Below are 18,670 nucleotides of genomic sequence, written 5' to 3'. Positions count from 1 at the left end.
TTGAATAGCTGTCTGTACCATCCAAGCAAGCATGCCCTGACTGGGTGAGATTCTCTAGGTACTAAAACAAGGCAGATTTTTTCCTCTGGTCATGTTTGACTTGTAACTAAAACACCATTTCCTCACTGCATTTTGAGTCAATACTTACTTCTGAGCAAGAGTTACAAGAAATTTGACACACTGGTAGCAGCGACTGCTGTCCACGTGATTACTGTGGTGCATCAGAGCTGAAGGAACAGAAGAGGAAATTTTAACAATAAAGCACTAAACTGAAAGTGGGTCCAAGTAATAACAGCTCTCTTGTTCTGAAAATTTACAACAAACTATTTTGATAAGCAGATAAGAAACTTAACAAAAACATGGTGGTGCTGACTCAACAGGAGTCCCTAAATTCTAATGGGTAGAAACACTAAGTAGTATTCAAGAAACACACAGGGTGGTGAAAGTTTGACTTTTACAAGAACTGAAAGGAACTAAAATTTATAATGGCTGATAATTCACCTAGAGACCTTCAAAGTTCTCCATCCACCACACTACTGACAGAGAGTAGTTAAAATACTTTTACTGTGATAAATGGAAATGTATGGTATTAGTTCAGTTCAACAAATATTTTCTGCTCTTTGCTTTTAGCATTTAAAGATGAATACAGCTGATCCTTGAACAACATGGGTTTGAACTGTGCAGGTCCACTTACATATGAATTTTTTTCAAGAAATACATATAGTACTACACAATTTGTGGTTGGTTGAATACTCAGATGCAGAACTGTGGATACAAAGGGTGGACTCTGGAACTTGAGCATCTGTGGGTTTTGGTATCCGAGGTGGGTCCTGGAGCCAATGCCCTGCGGGTACCCAGGGATGACTGTAATGCCTGGTCCCTGCTCTTGAGCAGTGTATGCTCCGTAAGTTCCAGAGAGCCCGGGGACTGCCCTGAGCGGAGCACACCATTCCAAAGGGGGTGGCCTAGAATGCTGTAGCTACAGAACCTTTCTTGCATAAATTTCCTTTGTGCAATAAAAAGAGATCCTAAAACTTCTCTTAATACGTAGCAAAATCTAAAATGACTCAAATTAACTGGAAACACAGGTGGATGGTGGGAGTTGGATAAGACTATTTTTAACTAAACTCTTCCTAAGAAATAGCTCATTAAAGCCACTTTAGCCTTCTGAAAAAGAAAACTCTGTCAAAAAACTTTTATGAATAGACAACAGAAATTTGGGTACATTCATACCACAAGTAAAAAAAAAAAAAAAAAATTACATTTCATGAGCTTGACAATATCCTGCGTCTAAGGTTTTAGTTTTTTCCTCCTCAATGGCTACAGAGTGGGATGAAAGATATCTTGCTTAAGTGGACAAACTTTAGCTTGTTGAAGAAAGTCACAGCACCCCCAAATCTTACCTGACCCAGTAAAAGGACCTCAAACTGTGTCTTACTAAAAGCAGGAGAGTGTCCAGGGCGATAAGATCCTCTGGCTCTAATTCTCCTGACTAGAATGAGGGAGCCCAACAGCCCTGACCAGACTTCTCGGGGCTTCCTCACTGATCCACGCCAGGCAGAGCGTGTGGGGCAGCCCCGGGGAGGAGAGACTGGCTGGAACGATGAGCTCTCTGCACATTTACTGCAGACACTTCTTCGTAAGGCAGCCATACTTGCCTAGTAATCCATTTTCTGTCTCAAACACAAATTTGACTCGCTCCACCTGTATGGGATCCTCAATGACCTGGGAGAAGTAGGAAACAAAGGCTGGTAAATGAAAGAAGGAACTTGGGTTACAGCCACTGGTGCCTTTAAAAAAAAAATAATTCAAGAGATTATAGTTTCTAACATAACAAAACCAAATACAAACAAATATCAAGTCATTGCCGTATTTCTCAACAATATATTAAATTTTAAACTAAACATGAAAAACTATTACGTAAGTGATATTTGAAGATACACTCATTTCCTAATACGTGTTCTTACTGATAACATCTAGAGTTCTCTGTGGGTTATGTGGACGCGTATTTCATGATCCCAAGGATAAGAGGTTTATGGTTTACAAAAAACGTGTCAAAGTTTTGATATAACACATGCTCTACAAGTTGATGTGGAGGTTTACGCCATGCCAAACAGGGCTGGATCTACATCTTACTCTCGCTGTACTTCTAATGCCCGGGCACTGAACCGGGCATGGTGCAGTAAACTAAATGGGTCTGTTGTTGAGCAGGTGAACAATATGCAGTCCCACCCCAAGGAGCAACAATCTTCCAAAAGCATTAGGGCCAGAAGGTGGTAAAGACCAGAAAGACAGACTTCTTAGAAATGGCACCCACGAGGTACTGCCATATTCAAAAGTGTTTATTAAATGCCTACCCTGTGCCAAGGCCTAAGGGACCTAAAGGGAACCCAGCCACCCCCACCCCCTGCCCACCACAGCCTCTCTTTAAAAAGCCCCTGGGCTAGTCTCTCACTGGCTCACGGTCAGTCACCAAATTCTACTGATTCTCTTTCTAAACACCTACTGTTCTGGCCTTTGCTCCCTCTACTCCTGTCTCTCCTTAGTACAAGCCTTGTTATTTCACATTCAGATTATTGCCACAGACTCCTATGTGGTCTTCCAGTTCCAACCTTGCCTCCTTCTTTAGTCCATCCTTCAAGACAACTGCTGGGGGAATCTTTCTAAGACATAAATCAGGCCACATTGCTTTCCTGCTTCAAACCCTTCCATGGTGCCCATCACCGATGGCAGAAGTTGCTAACTTAAATGTCTACAGAGCCCAAGACGACAAGACATGAGCCATGCGGCAGACAAGAGGAGTGGTGAGGACGCTGGGGAACGGGAGACCACAGGCCTCATCGAGGGGGTGCGTTGCGGCTGTCCTAGGTGACGGGGTGTGGAGGAAACGGAGCCAGTGTGGCCAGATTACCTGATTCCTCAAGACAGGCTGGGATCCAGAAAGTAAAAAACAAGACAATTTGCGCCAACTTAAATAGACATGTAGGCGGAACTTGGTCACCAGAGTGTCACCACTGACCTACAGGGAAAAGTCCACACGCACTGGTACCTGAAGCCTTTCCTGGTCTGCTTTGGCCTTCTTCCCCAAGCCCTACGAGTTCCCACTCCTTCTAGAAGGCTCTACCTCTACAATTCACTGAGCAAACCAGGGGTTTGGTGGAGAGCATGGGATCCAGGCCCAGTCGCTTGGCTCAGATCCTGGCTCTGTCACTTCCTGAACAATGGCCTTGGGCAGCTCACTCCACCTCTCTAAGTTCAGCTTCTAATAAAACTATATTTCACTGATTACAAGTGAATTTTAGCCCCTGCTTTTCATATTTCTGAAATTGGGATGCACCCTACAGTGGATGACATTTCAGTTTTTTGGCTCATGGAGATATTTTCAGTAGTACACAGACAGTCAGTGGTGTCTCAGATTCGAGGGAATTGTAGAGCCAGCCGTTCACCTCTGCCGGTCACAGGGGTCACACAAGATCACATCTGAGCTGATCACAGTTTCCTGTCCGTGGTGAGGCCTTTGCTCTCTGCACTGTGATTGCCTGTGTACTTGTCTGGCTCCCTCCCTACACTGCAAGTGCCTACGAGGCAGTTTACCACCGCTCACTTCTACATCAGTAATGCATGGAAAATGGCTGCTGTGAGGAGGACTCAGTGACTGCAGACCACAGGAATGCAAAGGCAACCCGAGGACACACGGCTTTTATTCGTGAACACACGCTGACTAGTAAATACCTAAATGCAAGTGAATTACAACATTTATGACTTACCAACATCTCATGAAGTAGTTGGAACGTATTCTTTAACTCATGGGGTGGAGCTGTTTCTAGTTGGTTCTGAAATATTTTTTAAAAGCATAAGGATTCCAGTAAGTCTTCAGTGGAAAGCACACTGGAGAGGCAACCGACAGTGCTGGATTCCAGCCCTAGGTCTACCGCCTCCTGGCTGATCTTGGGCAAGTCGTTCCCTTCTCTGCGTCTCAGTTCCCCAAATGCTAAATCTGGGGACTGAAACAAACAACCTCCATGGTCCTCCCACCTGTAACCCTCCTTGATATTTTACTATGAAATTAGGAAGGAGACAGGAAAAAAAGCAGAAAGGAAGGGAGATAATTTTCAGTCACTAAACAGGCCTAAATTTATACCTATATTTCACTTATACATATCCTATTTTGTTGAACATGCTGGAGTAGCTATGAGAACGCAAATGAGAGTGTTCTGAGATCAGCATGCTAGGAGTGAAATATATAACAAAATTCAGCTTAGGAAGTGGAAAAATCTGCCAAGATACACTAAGTGAAGAAAGCAAGGTTCAGAAAACTCACACTCCTGTGCATTTTAGTAACCTTATACATGTGTGTAGTAGGAAAGGATACTGCATTACCACACCGCACTTGCAAGGTGCCAGGTATGGTACTAAGTAAGTGAATGAGGCCTGGAAAGACATATACAATGTGACAATACTGATCTGTGGGGTAGGGTGGAGAGGGGATGAGCCTGGCTGGTGGTGGTCAAGGTGGACTTTGGCCTTGTTTGCACGTTTTAGTTTTTCACCAAGAGAATGCAGTTATGTATTATCCATGTAATTAAAAATTAAAGATTAAAAACAAATAAAAATGCTAGGTGTAGGCTTAAAGGTTTTTCTAATAATCCCCAGCAAGGTAGTAAACAATATGGTTAAGAGCACAGCCCTGGAACCACACTGCTGATGTTCAAACTCCCACTCTGCTACTTACTGGTTGTGTGACCCTGTGCCTCAGTTTCTTCAATTGCAGAATGGTGATAAAAATGTATCTACCTCAAAGGACTTATGTACTTGAGAATTCAGTGAGTTAAATAGGTAATATTCTTGGAACAGTGCTTGGCATCCAATAAGTGCAACATAAATAATTACTACACACTGATCAGAGCTTCATAAATGAACTACATACATCACTATTTCAGAAGGTGACAAAAATCAATCTACTTTTGATATTTTAGATGCTGCCTGGGGAAATAATCTAAAACTGTAAAACCATTTTATACAATAATGGTCACCACAGCATTATCATTAACTATAAAGTATTATTCTTAATAGTTAAGAATTGAACCCAATGCAAATGTGCATCACTAGGAAGGGAATGGCTAACTAAATTATGGTACATGAGAGAATGAAATATACTCAGATAACTTTTAATGATATGGAAAATACTTATAAATGTCAAGTGAAAAAAAGGACACAAAATCATAAAGACAATAAAATCCCAATTATGTTAAAATACATACATAGAAAATAAAAGGGAAATGTATGAGAATATTATAAATGGTCAGATTTTGAGTTCTTTTTTATTCTTCATTTAAAAAAACCCAATAAGTATATTCCATTTTTATGATTAGGAAAAACAATTAAGGTTATTAAAAGAAACACAGTGCCTGGGAGCCAAAGGAATGCTTTCCTAGTGTCTCACCCACAGGCTCTCAGGCTATCACCGGGTTTCCCGAGGTCCTACCTTAATGAAATGCAGCATGGTGAAGGAGAAATGCTCGTTACAGAAACAGCAGTACACCACCATCTCAATGAGCGCCAGCAGTGAGCCCGTCAGCTCTCGCAGAGCAAACATTACCTAGCGGGAGGGCAGAAGAGGAGTAAGCCTTTCTTCTGTCACAGCTTACTGTTGATATGCTGTTTCTGACTTTCACTGAAATTTGCTCAGATTTATGATTATCAACATTGCCTCAAAATAGTCTGAGTCTGTCTGAGAGTTAACACAATTTGTGCAAATGTGCACCTTTCTCTCGGGAGTCACTTTCATCAGATTTTTAAAGGTAAATCTCCCTCCCCCATTAAAATAACCACCGATAGATCCAAAAAATCCACAATGAAAAGCTTAAAAAAAAAAAAAAAAGGAGATATATAGCACAGCACTGTTGATGTAATTAAAAACCAGTATGATTATGTTCACAGAGTCATACTTATGTAAATCAAGTTATGAAAGAAGGATTGGAAGATTACGTTCTCAAGAGGGGTAGCTCTAGGTGGAAGGGGAAGGGACTCATTGTGGATGGGCCACAATGGGGGGTTGTGAGCAGCCCACTTCCATACTCCTGAGGTTGAAAAACCCATGTGCTTCAGAGCTGTAGTGTTCCAGGACCAGGGACACATACAAGAGATTGGGAATAAACCCTCTGATAATAAACTGAATGACTGTTGACTGGGGAGGTGCCATGTACCTAGCTCCTGGGACCTGGAGGGGTCATTAGCTGGGCTGGATCTTGAGGCCCAATTCTTAGTTGCAGAGAGGACTAAGAATATTTAGTCCTTATTTCTTCCTGACACACATACAGGAAATAAAATTATTTGAAATAATCACTTCTCTTAACAATACTCCCCTTCATCAGAGCAACATACAAAATACAACTTATAACAAAAGGCATTTTTCCTCAAAAAGAAGGAAACAGCTAAAACGAAAAGAAAATGGCTTTAGCAGAACAAGTACATACCTCTAACAGGTAAGGTTTCCCTTCAGACAAGAACAACAGGGCTTCGACTTCCTCGTGGAGGGGCATTAGGGGACTCGAGGGGGCAATGCTAATAGGCGGCCGTTGTTTAAATACACCTGGAGCTTTACGGGACCAAAGAAAAACCCACTTTACTGGATATTATCACATGAAATCGACTCTACAAGGCAAAGCGATCCCCTCAAGATTCACACATGCAACCACTGAGCACCTACAACTGTTCCCTCACAGACATGAGATGGGAGAAAACACTTACCCCTCTCTTTCAATGTATGCCCAGGATGTAGGTGCAAGATCTCTAGACTCCTGGTGATTCCACCCAAGACAATCTTCCGAAGAAGTTAAAATATACAAAGTGCATGAAAAAAAAAAATGCCCAAAGTGCCTCTGAAGAGACCCTGGACAAGGCACTTCTGTTGCCCAATGGCCAACACCACCTGTGCTGAGCAGAATCAACCCACGTGGAAGGGGTTACCCCACATGCTAGAAAAGCAAGGACTCTCACTCTCATTTTCCTTTGCAAACTCTTCTAACTCATGAATGCAGTAGCTTTGCCTCTGTAGATGGGCGAGTCAGAGTTTAGGAAGCACACTCTAGCTCACGACCATCTGAGCGCTCCCAACGTCCCTTCAGACAGCCAACGGCATTTCCAGATCAGAGGGACGCCCTGTGATTTTAATCTAGTTTCCTGGTCAGATGACATGAAAACCCTACCACAGGCTCGGGGGTCAGAGGCTTGCATTCCACACTGGCTGCCATGCCCCTGACTAGCGGTGAGACTTTCAGGGGCTACTAGACCTCTCCCTATCTCAGCTTCTGTGCACACAGGAGGGGAACTGCCCTCACAGGTTTGCTGAGGGGATTCAACACAACAAACTGCGAGCCCCAAGGAAAGGCACAGCACACAGAAAACACTGACTACTTCTCAGCTGCTTTCCTGTATTATCACTGTTACTGTTGCTGTCACGACAAGGCCTAGAAACAGTGCAGAAATGTACCTTTATCCCTAGAGTGTTGTTAAATACTTCTATATCCCACCCCAAAGAAATGACTGGCTTGCTCTTGTGACAAACTAGTAAAATAAGGTGAAGTTTAACGTGGATTGAAACAAAAAACTTTAAGTGTTCCTCAAATATCAAATAGCCAAATGAGAAACAAGTAACACCCATTTAACTGCCAACGTTGTTACTCTCCACGTGTTACTGACAAACTCACCATCTCTCTGTTTTCCTGATGTATTAAAGACAGGTTAAAGCTTACCAACGTTCCTTTGGGAAGAGACATCTGAGTGCAAGACAAGCAATGCCACTGTATTGTGAAGGTTCCCAAATTCTCGTGCTTGTGCCGAACTCCATCGACGTATCTGTTGTCAGAGAAAATAAAGTGGATGTTAGTGCTTTGGTTAGAAGGGTGTGCGGGTTCATGATACTTTGAGCCACATTCTTTCTCAATGTTTGACAGTAGGACAGGTCAAAGTCCAAAAAAGTCATGGGTTTTAAGCCAGCTTAAGAGTGGCTTAACGTAGATGTATATTAACTTGTATTCTAAAACAAATCCATTTATGTATTCAATTCAGGTACTGAGCGCTCACCCTGTGCCAGGTAATTTTCCTGCACCCAGTACAGTGGGGAAAGCCTGTGGGGCTGGAGGTCTGCAGGCCTGGCTCTCCTCTGCCACTCGCTGCACCACACGGACGTGGGCGAGTTCTCTACCTGACTTCTTTGTGTAAAGACAGAGATAACCTACCTGTTCCGCCCACTTCGTGGTTGTGAGGACCAAATGAAACATGAAAGGCAGAATGTTTTCAAACTCGTGTGCTCCATAAATGCAAAACAATATTAATCATACAACATAACACCATTAATTAAATCTTATTTAAATTACAATGAATTTAAGTCAATCGCCAGTGTCAATGGAGTCCCTGATAAGGAAAAGCTTGAAGTGAAAAATAGATACTGTAAATCTCAACATAACATCAACACACAGAGCATGTCAGTACTTGTTTCTTTAACACTAAAGAGTCACAGCGGCAAGGTGGTATGACAGGAGGCTGAGAGGAGGCCTAAGTAGCAAGTCTGTCTCCCTTAATAAAGAAAGGAAAGCTTCCCTAAGCAATGCATCACATACAGGGGAAACCAGAGCTTTAGCCCTGTGACCTTGTCAAGGTTGTCACAAGTTGTCACAAGTCACAACTTTTCTGAGCTGTAATTCTTGCCTGAGAATGGGGAGGAAACTGCCTGTTTTACTGAATTGTGAGTTTCAGAGGTACAGCGTGAAAAGTAACCAGTTCCATAAACAGTATTTATCATTACAGCATGTTCACATTTTGTGTATTTTAAATCTATCGAACAGAAGAAATACAATGATTGGAGAAACACACCAATATAGGAACTTCAAACAGGAGAGTCATTTTTTGATATATCTGACCCTATTATCACAAAACCACTTCCCTTTCATTTTCTGAATATGAGTATTACATCTGCAGCAACATCGTTCAGTGTGTAATGGTTCGACTTCACATCTGAATCCTGGCCTGTGACCAGCATCCCGCGTAAGCACGTCCACCAACACAGCCTTGCTCACAGCCCCAGAGAGCAAGTGGAGGACCCAATGCCACTATTTCTTGAATGCTTTCGAATCCCCCAGGCAGAACCCATCTTTCCTCCTAGGTCACTCAGCACTTTGCATTTTGAGTGATATCCTAGTTAGTCATTCCCATTGGTTACAGCATTTAGAATAAATTCTATGAGGAGGCTGTAAAAATAACTGAACTCCAAAGAATTTTAAAGGCTATGTAGTACTTATACCTGCACTCTGATGAAATTAATATTTATTCCCTACAAAGAGAAACACTGTGGCTTCCAAAACCGTGGCCACTTCGCTGGGATATATAAAAGTAGGCATTACCTGACTGTTCTGCCGGTTGGCCCCTAGGAGAAAGCTGATCATGTGTCGCAGAGCTGAATGCTTCAGAAGAAGATCTCCGGCCCTAATTCCTTGCTGTCATGAGATATTGAGAATGACAAATTATATTCCTATCCAGACAGAGGTCTATTCCAAAAATACAGTTAAATGAGAAGTTTTAAGTGGTAAGTTTTTAAATGGTATAATTTACATAGAGAAAGTACTTGTTAAAAATCTAACAGCCCTGCAGTGCTGCACAACGGCCCCTAGTTTCAATGCAGACTTCTACTCCAAGAGTAAGTAACGATCCCTGCATACACTGGAATTCTTGCAAGTAATATAATGCACGAATTAAGATTTTTAAGAAGAAACACTCATAAAACCATATCATATAGATCCTATATTGACCAGTCTGAATTTTTTGCACATATAAAATTCCTTTAGACTATCAATCTGCTATATTAGGAAAAAAATCATTTACCTTTTGTACAAAAGTGTTGAACAGGAAAAAGTATTGAGCACAGTTTTTACAATTTTCGGGAACATCTTTATCCAACAGAGCAAGTAGTACCTCCAGTAACTGATGAAGGCTCTTTAACTGATTAGAGGAAAGATGAAATTACATAAAGAAAAAGAGTATAAGACAGACATCTGTAACAGGATTAATCTGAAGTAAATCACCATGAGAACAAAAGGAAAGTCTGATTGATACAATCCAGTCTCAGATTCAGATGGATTTATGCTTTGGAGAGCAAAAACAGAATTACCAATTTGATCTTCCAGGGAAGACTGGTGGAACTGTAGAAATAATTAAAAGAAAAGCCTAGTTTTGTTTCCTAGCTTTCAGACTCAAGGCACGGTTCTACTGCCTAATTGTCACGTTTTTTGCAGAGCCCATTTCTTTCTGTCTCTTAAAAGGCAGGGGGTTTAGAGGTAACATATTTCTGAATCCCTCCCTCCACTATGCTACTTCTTCACATAATCACAGATGCAAAGAATAAAAAACACAGACACAGGCATAGGGGCTAGAAACCAAGCCAATGGAGCAAATGGAGAGCAACAGCCTGACAGAATGACAACGGTAATATCGACTCAACTGTGAACTTACTTGAAAGCCCGCTGACGCCTCATGGAAAGCTTTGAAAAACATTTTATTTGTTTAGAAACCATTTTGGTCATCACATTGCTTCTTCTTTCCCTCCCACCCCAACTGTTTTTGGACAAGTCCCTAGAAATTCATGTGTGATCTGAGAATTCAGACCAGCCTTACTACTCTTTATCAGTTCATTTCCTCTGGAGATGGTTCTCACAGACTTTCGAAATACTCCCATCCATCCTGTCACACTTGTTATATATAGTAAAATCTACCATTTATGTAGCACTTCATTTCAAAGTACTTTACAATATAAAGTGGGTAGCAAGAGGTACCATTTCCATTATGGGGTAAAAATAGACATAAAATACATCAGCTGGATATCAAGTAGGATTTACTGAGGCAAATGGTTTATGTCCTCCACCACTCCCTTCCCTTTCTCCCCACTGCAGCCCTGACTTTAGAGGTTGGTGGGATGATGCGCTATGGCCTGACCCCAGCTGTAGGGAGACTACGCTAATTCTGCCTTTATCCTTTGTCTGGGTTTGTACATGGGAGGAAGGAGGAGAGTAAGAAGGTCCTTATGTTAAATATCTTAGAAAACTTCCACAGGGGTACTTCAGAGCAACGGTATCCAAACTGTCCTAGGCTGCTCCCAATGACCTATTTTTAAATATTCTGCAACCAGGTAAGGTTTTACCAAAAATGGTTCTGCTGTTTAAGCTGATCGAAAGCCAATGCCTTAGAGTAAACCTCTACTTCCTTAGGATTCCTGGAACTGAGAGGGACAGTCTTCCTCTAGATCCTCCCTGAAGAGTATATTTGACCTCCTTCTCCATCCTGGATTGAGCAGAGCTCCTGAGCATGTCTGGTCTAATGGTGCACCCCGGCTCAGGACTGTTGAAGGAACTAAGTGCCTGGGTGCCAGGCACTGGGCGTGGATCAAGGGGCTCTTTAAAGGACTTGCTCAGGGTTGAACAGTAAAGCCAACATCTGAATCTGAAACAGCAATTCCTAGAATTTGCATTCAGTTCATTGAGACACTGCCTCAAGCCAATTTATAAGGAGTTTATAAGGAGCCAATTCGTTTTGAAAACAACATTTTTCAAAGTTTTCCATGTAGTGTCAGCTGTTTGAAACAGCAAACTTGGGAAGTAACTGCTGTATTTGCTAGGACTTAATAACAGACTGAATAATTAGACTCATGTCATTTATGTCCCTAAGACTTAAAATTTGGGGGGATTGAGGATGGTAATAAATACCATGGTTTGTTTTAGCATATGTGGAATTGTGAACCAGAAGAAAATATGTTACAGGAAACATGGTTAAGAAGAAGAAGAAATTCAGAAGAACAGGAACAAGGATTAGGGAATAACAGAGATCAAAGGAGGAACTATTGTGGCCAATGCCCCTGGATGGATGGCACTATTTGGTCTGGCTGCCAAATGAAGGTTCGGATCATGAAAATAACTTAGGAGGGAAGAGACAAAGCCAGGGGTGGCTCAAAATGACTGTCGGTCTAGACTAGAGACTCTAGACTCAGGTTGGTCTTAACGCAGAGAGATCGAACACAAACTCTTGAGAGAAGACTCTGAGAAGGAAGTGCTCTAGAGAGAAAATCCTGACGCAGACCAAAGCAGATCTGAATTCCTAGCCTACCCTGACATCTGGGATCTGAGGAGGAGAGGACAGAATGCCTTCTAGCCTGGCATTATCAGGAAGTCTGTGCACAGAACGTGCATTTTATGTGGATAATTACCAGACTCTAATCCTAGGCTTTCTTTCTTATTATGTGCACTTTAAAACATTTGGTAAAAACAGAACGTGTAAATAACATTTAGAAAACAAGACTGACCTTATCCTGATAAAGCAAGGCACTGTCTAGGGTTTTCTCCAGGATGGTGGCCACAGCGACACGTACTTCTCTCACATTGCACTCCAACAAGAAAATCCTAACATAAAGAGAAACGTGGTGTGAAAAAGCAAGATAGATTTCTATAACCCAACCTTCCCAACATGGTCCCACCTACTGTCCAAGAAAAAAATTACTCCAAGATGTCAGTTCAAGTCTCCTGAGAGCGTCAGCACACATAGGCCCTTGTGAGGGAGGAAGGAGGAGAAAAAGGAAAACAAGACCCTTGAACACGGAAAGTGGATTTTTTTCCTGTTTCTTCTTCCTTTCTTCTCCTAAGATGAGTATCTGTATAAATGTAAATTCAGACTTCAAGAGACATACAAGCAAAGAACCTAAAATTTTATAAGTTCTGTTCACCCAGGAGTAGTTCTCCCTGGCACCCCTTCAATGTCTCAGAATAAGACACAAATTAAAAGTTCTGAGTCAACACAGCACCTCCTAATCCCCCTGTGCACCTGGTATTTCCATCCTTTCACTTTCCTCTCCTCTTCCCTCCCAACATTTACTTATTACTCAGTCCTCCCAGAAGCATGTGAGGCTGAAAAGGTCCTGCTTCCTTCCTTTCTTCTTCTTCTATGATGATGACAGCAGTTTTAAGGTTTATCAGACACGTCCATCATATTTGGCACACCCAGTGTTACACTGGGATGCTACACTGCCCGCTGCAAAGGCACGACCTAATCCAATCCTCCACACCACCAGGGCGGTAGAGACAGCAGCCTCAGATGTGGCGGAGGGCACGGTCAGGCAGAAACACCCGCTCCCTGGCGCCGGGCGGTGGTGGTAACTACCTGAGAGCAACTAGGTAACTGCACGCTTCCCCACAGTCAGCTTTTCTTTCTCTGCTTCACACACGCACTCTGACATGACAACCCATATTATAATCAGCACAGTGAAAACTTACCTATCGTTTCTAATATCTCTTAACAGAAAAGTCTCATTGTTCCATGAGCAAGATTTAATATAACATAATTTTGATGACCCAGGGCAAAACTGTCCTGATGCATTCTTTCAGGTCACAACAGTGAAAGCTGCTCTGGTCCCTGTCTGAGGGCAGCATTTGCTGACAGCCCTGCCCTCCTTCTCCCCACAGGAAGATGACAGCGGAGCTTTCTGAAGCCACTTCACTTCTGCTCATTGCACGTAACTGTCAATGCTAAGCATTAGCTACCTAATGTGAATCTGACACAAAGGCTCTGTTTAACATTCACTAAGATTCTAAGTGGCAACTCCAGGCAAGTTTAAAAGATAACAAGTACTCTTGTAATATTTAGCTCTAGATGTCTGATCAGATTCAGGTGCAATTCTTTTGGAAAGAATATCTATAGGGGGTGTTCCACATTTCCTATCACAGACGTTAGGAAGCATCGTGAGAATGCAAACAAACCCAGAATATGGGCAGTTCTACAGGACAAATGACCTGTCTCACCCCAGTTAAATGGCATGACAAAAAAGGTGGTGGGGAAATGGAACAATTACAGATTAAAAGAACCTTAAGAAACATACAAACCAAATGGAGACCAAATGGAGCTCATTTGGAGCCTGATTTGTACAAATTCAATGGTAAAATAACACTTTTGAGACATCTGGGGAACTCTGAACATAGACTGGGTATAGGATGATAGGAAGGAATTACTATCACTTTTGTTTAGAGTGATGATGGTAAAGCACTTATTTATTTATTTATTTTTTAAACTTAACCTGTTAGAGATACATGCTGAAAAATTTATAGTGAAATTATATGATGTCTGAAATCTACTTTAAAATATTTCAGAGGATAAAAGAAAAGCATGCATGTGAGTGCGTGTGGGAATTGGGATAAGCAAACAAGACTGGCCAAATGCTGACAACTCGAGCTGGGGATGGGTACAGGAGAGGGTTCTTTATTCTGTCGACTCTGGAGTATGTTTAAAAATTTCCACAATATAAAAAAAATTTTAAAGATATAAAGTACCCTTCATGTTAGTAGTTTTAATTTCTTTAGATCAATTTGCAAGCATTATTTGCCAATTTAATTTTTTACACTTATAATTACATTTAAAAATTGTCCCTCAAAAGGGCTACAGAGGGGCTAATCTGAGAGACGACAGCCTCTTCACATGCACAGTTACTGAGGTGTTAGTACAGTGTATGTTTATTTTTTAGTTGTAACAACGACAACTTAAGCTATCTTAAAAGTTCTAAAGAAATAAGTAATTAGAGAAAGGAGAATATTAATTCTTCAAATCACTGAGGAACTGATAATGATGAGTAATTGGGCTTTATAAAGAAAGACAAAATATAATAAACTCTACCAGGAACATTTAGATTAGGTAATTCACTAGGTTCTTTACCATTAGGAATTCTAAGAAACCAAATCATACTACCAAAGGAAGTTACTGAGTTTCTCTGGAGATATTTAAGAGCGAGCCTGCTTGATGGTAAACTAAATATTTTGCCATGTTCCTTTCAAATGGATGATGATTCTATGACGTTCTACTGCTTAACACAGTACTCAGGAGTGCTAATGGGAAGATATTTTGGAATTAAGCTGGAAAATGGGTGAAAGGTTATCTTTAATGCAAACTCTAAAGGGACAGGCAAGAACACTTCAAAGAAATGTTTATGTGTTCTCTCTTTATGAACTGTATGAATGTATTCATGCACAAATATGTGAGCACTTAATGTAGGGAACCAAACGCAGTAGCTTCTGCCCGTCAGGAAGCTGAAGTTTAGTGGAGCAGACAGAGCAAACAATAGGGCAGACCTACTTTAAATTGGGTGGCCCTTGACATCTGATGGATGAGAAGGCACTTTCTATGCAAAGAGTAGAGGGGAGACTTTTAAATAGAGGGAATAACTGGAGAAAAGGTCTTTAGGCAGGGCTAAAAGCTTCATGTGTTCAAGGAATCAACAATCAGGTGAATGATAAGCCAGGTGGAAAGTGAAACACACAGGCAAAGCCCATACTCAAGTGAGGCCTTTTGTATTACATTATGGCAAAGATTTTGGATTTTATTATAAGTGCGGTGAGAATCCACTGAAGAATTTTTAAGCAGAGAAGTAACATAATCTAATTTGTTTCAAAAGAACCCTTTTGTTGCTGTATGAGGTACACTGGAGGAGGCAGAGGTGGAGATACCAAGCAGGCCAGTGGATGAATGTCTGAAGCTCAGACCTCAAGATGAAGGGGATACGGGACCAGGAGTTTCAATTAGATCTTAACTTGCCGCCGCACGATGATCTCCCTGTAGGAAGGGACCTGCATTTCTGAATTCCTTGTTGTCTGTTTTAAGTTGAGAGATACCAGAGCATATTTGTATGCCGACAGAAGTGACCCGACAGAAAATTCTGGAAGGTAAAGACGCCAACTTCCTTCAGAAGCTTTGCTCATGCAGAGAGATTCATTTTGAGAGGAGAGAGGACACTTCCTCCATTGTATCAGGAGGAAAGGAGAAGGTGGGAACAGACTGGCTGGTGTGCAACTTGGGATGGGGCGGGGGCTCCACCTGTGCTGCGGGTGAAGGCTGAGGCAAGGCCATTGGCTAGGAGTGGGTGAGCCAGCTCAGCATGTCCGAGAGGCGTGGGGCACAGCTGCGGCAGAGGGAGGGAAGCGGCCACTGGGGGTAAGGCAGCCTGGCCACTGACAGCTCAAGGTGCTCGCTGGGTCTCCCGCATCGATGCTGAACTCTCCGAGGATAAGAGAATAAGGAGCAAGGTGTAAACATTCACAGTGATCGGACCTTCTTGAAAAATCCAATTACTTTTTTACTATAGATATGTAGGTAAGTATACTATCATGGTATATTTACCACACTATCATATTATCAAAAACTTTTTGAAAAATAATATTTTAGCCAGAATCCAAACATATTAGCAATACTGCGGTATTACTGTATAACCCAGGACTGCTGACCTTTACCCGCCACCAGACTGTGAGTCCGAGGGAAGAGGTTTGTATTCTGGAATCCCCTGGGCAACAGCAGTTGCCTGTGAGCGCCTGGTTACCTGCTTAGAACTGATTCCAACCAGGAAAATAATTTCCAGTTGAAATAAAAAGAGTTACGAGAAGCTTCAGCTCTAAATCACTGGAAGAGACACAAATTTCTTTTAACTGAAAGATACTGACACTTACTTTATCAATTCTCGTCCTTCAGAACTAATAAAATATTCAACCAGCCACTGACAAGCATCAAAACTTTTTGAAAGTAATGCTTCAATAGTGGCAATCCATTCTTCAGTGTCAACCCTTTAAAGAAGCAAAGACAGCGATGTTAGACAGCCCAGCAAATAACGCCATGGAGTGTCGCTCATTTCTTTTTATTTAAAAAAAATTTGTTTTGGGGGGTGGGGTGGAGGATAAGTTATGTACTCAATGACTGCTGGACTAACATGGATAGTCAGTTCAAGCCCCATGTCTGGATATGACTTTTCCCAATTTCTAAAGACATACAGCATTTATGCCTTACACCACAGTTCTTTCTTTTTCTGTTTTGTCCATCTTTCCTGCTGAATTAGAAATACCTTAAACATAGGAACCCATATTTTAATCATCTGGGTGTATTAGGTAGTTGCCTTCAACTACCTAAAACAATGTTTTGAATTTTTAAGTGTCTGAATTTATAAATTCAACTTTAATTTAATTAATGCCTTTTGTCACAACAGACCATCAAAACGTATCACTTCTTACCTGAGTTTTTTCTTTGTCCGTAGATAAGTTTGAAAAAGGAACTGAATGGCAAGCTGTAAGCTCACCTTTGCCATGCAAGGATAGTACGGATGCTTTAATTTAGTCTACAAGAGAGGGAGAAAAAAGACAGACTATTTTTCACAGAAGTTTTATAGATTATTATGCATTGTTATGAACTGAATAATGAGATATATACAAAATAAAGTTAAATACTAGTAAGAAAAATCCAGCCAGTTCATAATAGAAAATGTTGCAGTTAAATTTTAAAAAGATTAAGAAAAGATATCACCTTCATTTCTTTTATGAAGCCTTCTCAAAATAGAGCCTTTAGACCACAGGATGTTAATTAAGCTACCAACAGACTAAGAAAGTCTTCCCCTTATTGGCAAACTGTGATCATGGTACTCAAGAAAAAGAAGCACTTAGAAGCTGATCTTGAGTCTGGTAACATCTGATTACGAATTGGAAATAACTAATCTTCTCATAGCCCAATATCCGTTTACATCACCTATGGCTACTCTTAAATTTTTTATAAAATATAACAAGAGCACTTAAAAAAGCCAGTAAGTAGAAACCCACACTCATTCACAATCTGCATTACACATTCTGAATACTGCCTGTATTTTAATATCACCCATTAAGTGACACATTTGTGGGAATTTTTTTTGGCTTTTAATCTAAATGCTAACAAGTGAGAGTGAGGGTGAGTCACTGAATGCTTTAATGGATAGATATTTAACTATGATCCTTTCTAATTTGTTTAGTAACAATCCAACTAGTACTTACAGCATTCAATGATGCTAAAGACAAAACAAAACTGAAATAATCACTACTGTACACATCTCTATTCTTCATAAACTTGAGGTTTTCATCTCTCACCATCTATAAAAGAAAATTGGTAATTATTTTTAAGAAACAGGGTAAATTATTCAATATGTAGAAGACATTTTTACTGATATGTTAGGTAAAATGGGTTCATAAAAACACTTGTCTCAAGCCTTGAAATTTTTAAAAAGGAGGAAAAACTTCCTTTCAAAGATAAGAAGTTGTAAAAAGGTGAATTATGATTCATTAAACCAAATTCTTCTGGGAAATTCAGGAAGACCACCATGTGAAGGACAAATGAATTCTAACCTGTTACTCTGAGTGAAAAGGGACAATCAGAGCTTTCCCAAGTACAACCAACTCCATGCTCTCTGTGTATCAGATGCTCAGTTCTCTCTCTCTCTCTCTCTATCAAAGACTCCATATTTTTCTTAAATTTTTTGATTCTGGCTACTTAGCTTTTGATTACTTAGTGTATAAAGTCTGGACTGGGCAGCTGGACAGTCTGAATTTAAATCCTGGTTCTGTGACACTGACAGATCATTTCCTTTTCTAAGCCTTTTCTCCTTTTCATCTGAAAAATGGGAATAAAACCTGGTACTCCACGAGAGTGTTTTAAGAATTAGGGATTTGTTTAAGCATGTAGCACAGAGTAGGTATTCAATAACTAACGGTCATCACTGTTATATTAGTTTTACCCAAAGGTTATGAACCTCAACTTATTTTTCTCTCCAGATTCAATAAGTTAATTTTAGCAATGTGTTTCTGCA

General features: G+C 40.9%; 1 protein-coding gene across 3 annotated transcripts in view; it reads right to left on the bottom strand.

Annotated features, from left to right (window-relative positions):
• Window positions 1-18,670, bottom strand: part of USP24 (ubiquitin specific peptidase 24) — a 149,186-nt gene that overhangs the window by 9,071 nt on the left and 121,445 nt on the right. For all 3 annotated transcript variants that reach the window (XM_082414906.1, XM_082414905.1, XM_082414907.1), the window contains 12 exons: window positions 17,862-17,957; window positions 17,076-17,179; window positions 16,521-16,634; window positions 12,347-12,443; window positions 9,880-9,996; window positions 9,402-9,494; window positions 7,755-7,857; window positions 6,477-6,598; window positions 5,486-5,599; window positions 3,768-3,833; window positions 1,659-1,725; window positions 149-227 (listed from right to left, as the gene is read on the bottom strand). In XM_082414906.1, the coding sequence (XP_082271032.1) occupies window positions 149-227; window positions 1,659-1,725; window positions 3,768-3,833; window positions 5,486-5,599; window positions 6,477-6,598; window positions 7,755-7,857; window positions 9,402-9,494; window positions 9,880-9,996; window positions 12,347-12,443; window positions 16,521-16,634; window positions 17,076-17,179; window positions 17,862-17,957 (1,172 nt within the window). The remainder of the gene's footprint in view (window positions 1-148; window positions 228-1,658; window positions 1,726-3,767; window positions 3,834-5,485; window positions 5,600-6,476; window positions 6,599-7,754; window positions 7,858-9,401; window positions 9,495-9,879; window positions 9,997-12,346; window positions 12,444-16,520; window positions 16,635-17,075; window positions 17,180-17,861; window positions 17,958-18,670) is intronic.

The sequence above is a fragment of the Balaenoptera physalus genome, assembly GCF_965194825.1.
Source record: "Balaenoptera physalus genome assembly, chromosome: 1".
In the NCBI taxonomy this organism is placed as follows: domain Eukaryota; kingdom Metazoa; phylum Chordata; class Mammalia; order Artiodactyla; family Balaenopteridae; genus Balaenoptera; species Balaenoptera physalus.
This window is presented reverse-complemented; position numbering and strand designations above follow the sequence as displayed.